General features: G+C 37.4%; 1 protein-coding gene across 1 annotated transcript; it reads right to left on the bottom strand.

Moving 5' to 3' along the window:
- Positions 1 to 530: 530 nt before the first annotated feature.
- Positions 531 to 3,327, bottom strand: LOC133316193 (pentatricopeptide repeat-containing protein At5g02860-like). Its single transcript, XM_061517915.1, has one exon. The coding sequence runs from the start codon at positions 3,249 to 3,251 to the stop codon at positions 891 to 893; it is 2,361 nt and encodes a 786-aa protein (XP_061373899.1). The 5' UTR covers positions 3,252 to 3,327; the 3' UTR covers positions 531 to 890.
- Between the last annotated feature and the right edge of the window lie 946 nt (positions 3,328 to 4,273).

Raw genomic sequence — 4,273 nt, 5'->3', positions numbered from 1 at the left:
GTGGCCTCTCTCATTTAGAGCATTAACCAAACATCTAGTACTTCATTGAACCACGTCGTATGCAACTTTTCTTACTTTTCAACATATGCTAGAGCAAATTTTTAGACGTACGAGACAAGAAATTTTGGCGGAGATTAGTCTTGAATCTAGATAGAAACTTCCAAATTAACCAAAAAAAAGTGATTAGAAGTTGTCTTCCTTTAATTGGTGATTTTATTTTATTATATATCTACAGATTAATCGATTATCCAATTAGTTCGATTCGAGCATTATTAGACCCATTATAAGGAGCAACTCTTCCATGATTATTTTTTCAATTCCTAGAGCTTGAAGTCGAAAACTTCTAATTAAAGAGAACAAACTTTTTAGCACCTGAACCAATGGTTGGTTAATTGGTGATTTCTACGAAATACTTAATTGTAATGGATCTCTCTTAAGAAGTGCTTACTTATTCAAAAAGTTCTACATGCATTGAGACAAATTGGTAGTAAGTTGAAGCTTTAGACAAACAGCAGCCATGCCTGCAGGAATAATCATTAATTAACGGTGATCCAGAAAAGAAGAGCATGCAAAAATTTTGTTGCACACAAACAATACAAAATCCTACAAGAAGTTATTAGAAAGGCTTTTGCATTAAAAGCCTTCACTCTGCACAAGTTTTTCCCCCTTCATTTCATCGCTATAATTGTATTATTAACCTTCAAAATCGACCTCTCCCCTCTTCCTAATTATAATTTCCCACCTTCCTGTAATAATATCAAACCCGCAATGCATATACTGGTATCTTTCTTCAGATAAAAAATCCAGTTACAACTTCACTGGGTTTATGTCAACCTCCTTACCCAAATGTTACACAACATTGGCAGGGAAAGAGGAAATTATGGATCAACTTACGACCATTTCTTTGCCATGCGCTGTAATAACCTGCTTTTTTCCTCGTCAGATATATGCGGATCAAGGTTGCCAAGGTTTTGAACAAAATTGTGTGCCTCATCTCGCAGATTGAGCTTACAGTACCAATCAATTATGGAGTTGTAAGTATTCTGGTTTGGCATACATTCCTTCTTGATCATGTTCCGAACTACATCCATAGCCTCCATGAACTTGGAGTCAGCAGCATAAGTTGCTACAAATGTATTGTAAGTTACAACATCAGGAACAGGTGCAGGAGATTTCATTTCTTCAAATATCCTTTCAGCCTCTGTCATCATGCCATTTCTGCAATATGCATAAATAACTATATTGTATGAGATTATATCAGGCTTGATACCTTTCTCCAGAATTTCCCTCAAGATTTTTTCTGATTTTTGGAAGTCTTCAGATCGGCTGTACATATACATCAAGCTATTATAAGTAGTCAAACTCAGAGTATATCCACTCTCATACATAAAGTTCAGAATCTCTTTGGTTTTGGCTTCCATCTTCTTCCTCCCATAAATTGAAAGCATTGCATTCAAAATAGTTATGTCAGGCGAGATTCCTCTCTTCTTAAACTCCAAAAAGGCGCGTTCTGTTTCTGCTAGGAGATTAACTTTGCTATTTACTAGAACAAGGGTCTTCAAAAGAACAGCATGTGTTTTAATTGTGCCAGAGTATATCTCCTCTGCAAGAGCATTCATCCTTTCAATCTCCTTACCATTGGCATAAGCATGAAGCAAAGAGGAGTATGTTATCTCATTAGGTTTACATTGACCATCCTTCATTTCAGTAAGGACTTTCTCAGATTGTTCCCAAAGCCCTCCTCGAGCCAATGCCGCTAAAACAGCATTATAAGTAGAAAGATCTGGAGTGACTCCAGCTTCCAGCATTCTCTTATAAACAGCCATAGCTTGGTCAAAGGAACCGCACCTGCTGTATGCGCTTATTAGAGTGTTGAAGGTGTCCCTCTCAGGCACACACCCGGCTCTCTCCATTTCCTTAAATACCCCTGATACTTCAGAGTCCAATCCATTTTGTCCAAATACAGCCAAAAGCGTATTCCAAGTAACAACATCAGGGGAACACTTGCATACCTTGATCTCCTTAAGAACTTTTTCCATTTCCGCAAACTTTCCTCGGTCACCGTACATCTTAATAAGGGTATTAAAGGTGCAGATATTAGGTTTGCAGCCTGCTGTTCTCATTTCCTCAAAAAATTTCATTGCAAACTCATCTTTTCTAGCATTTACAAATCCTGACAAAAGGGTGGTGTAGGTGTAAACATCAGGTTTAATCCCTTTTTCCACCATCAGGGTTTTAAGCTCCAATGCTTCCTCCAAGAGACCACCTCTAACATAAGCCGATATCAACGAGTTGTAGGTAACAATGCCTGGAGGAAAACTATTACTTTCCATCTGTTTCAGAACCTCCATGGCTTCCTTAGGCCGTCTGGACTTACCATAAACATCCAACAATGCATTATACGTAACCATGTCAGGTACAAATCCAGCTAACTTGATTTCCTCAAAAAGGTCAAGAGCTTCTTCATACAAAGATCCCCTCCTACAACAACTTATAAGTGTATTATAAGTGCACAAATCTGGGGCAAGCCCATGGATTTTCATTTCCTGAACAAGAGCAATAATCTTGGTCCAAGGAATGCCCATTTTCCCATAAACATTCAAAATGGCATTATAAGTAATTAAAGTAGGTTTACACCCCACTTCTTGCATCTTGTTAAATACCTTCAAGGCCTCCCTATACCTCTTATTATTGGCATAAGCAGTTATCAAAGAAGTATAGCCATACACATCTACCTCAACCCCATCTATTTCTAGATTGTGCAGCAAAGATGCCGCAGATGAAACCCTACCCGCCTTACCAAGAATGCTAATAATCACAGCGATTACAGAACTATTCAAAAGCGAAACGCGATCCTCCCTACCTCGAACCCAATCAAACACAGTCAATGCAAGTTCACATTTGTTGTAAAACCCTAAACCCTTGATTATGCCCAAAATATCCCAAGACAAGGAGTCCCGGGTAGAAGAACTGGCTTGTTCAAATAGCTGTGGGAAAATATCATGGAAGCGATTGGAATCAAAAGAAGGGTCGATTAAGGTTTGGAGAATTGTCTGACCTCGAGAGGAAAGGCGGTGACTTGACCAGCGGTTGCGGCGGTTGGAGACGGCGTCGGGGGGAGAAGAAGTGTGGTTTTGGTTCAAAAAGAAGTCTTGAAGAAGAGGCGTTATGGGAGTGGTGGTTGAATGGTGATTGGGAAAAAGGGGTTTTGGATTTGGCAGCAAAAGAGGGAAAGCCAGCTTTTCTGCCATGGAGGGATTAGTACTAATAATACTGTGTTTGAAACTTCACAAGGGCATACCAATTTTCATCATCGGACTGCGCACTCTCTCTTCCTATGTTTTTGTTTCTGGCTGCTTGTTTCGGGACATATTTGCAATTGAACATTAAGAATTGCAATTTGTAATTTTGCTTATGTGGCTGCTATAGCCTAGGCGTTAACTCTTGAGAAATCGAACTTGTCACATAATGTCATATACTACTATGGAGTTATATTTACTGTCCCTCTTTTTCAAATATTATTTTTTACTATTAAATATGTTGATTTTCGTCAATTTAATTATTGTAGTTTATTAGGTTATATTTATTAATTAATTATTAATTTTCAATAAATTATAATCGTTAAATTGACGAAAATCAACAATTAAAATTTAATAATAAAAAGTAGCAAGCATAACATCTCTTGTATTATTAAGTACATACTTACTTTAAAAAAAAAACTTTTTTGGAGTACTTTTTAAAGAAAGAAAACAATTATATCTGGTGCAAACAATGACTAAAAATTTGTTCCAAAAGAAAAAAACAATGACTAAATAAAATATCACCGCAAGCTCCACATTTTTTGGCATATTTCAATTGATTCATTGTTTAGGAGCGGATTCTAAAATTAAGACTTTAAAAATAATACTAAGAAGAATCGAATATATACTCTCATCATCACGTGCTCGATAGTATGATTTGGTCGCCCACACTTCACATTGTTCAAAAGATGGAGCAAAAGGATTTTGGCAGTCACTTTGAATGCATGTGGACAAAGTCTGGAGGTTGGGCTCATGAATGAAAAATTGATAGCAGGCCTTGCTCCATTTTGAACGGTTCACTTTCTTAGTTCTAAAACTCAATCTGCTTGGTACGTAAATCAATATTGCTAAAATAAAGCCCTTAATCAGAAGGAAATCCTTGTTATGAAGGCCCAACTCCATCCCTCTTGTGGCTAAGTGTTGTAAAATGAGGTCAGAAATTTGCACCACCATCATGCATATTACATAGGTAC

The sequence above is a fragment of the Gastrolobium bilobum genome, unplaced genomic scaffold (assembly GCF_033153095.1).
Source record: "Gastrolobium bilobum isolate Gb01-03AN ecotype WA unplaced genomic scaffold, APGP_CSIRO_Gbil_v1 utg25868, whole genome shotgun sequence".
Lineage (NCBI taxonomy): Eukaryota > Viridiplantae > Streptophyta > Magnoliopsida > Fabales > Fabaceae > Gastrolobium > Gastrolobium bilobum.
This window is presented reverse-complemented; position numbering and strand designations above follow the sequence as displayed.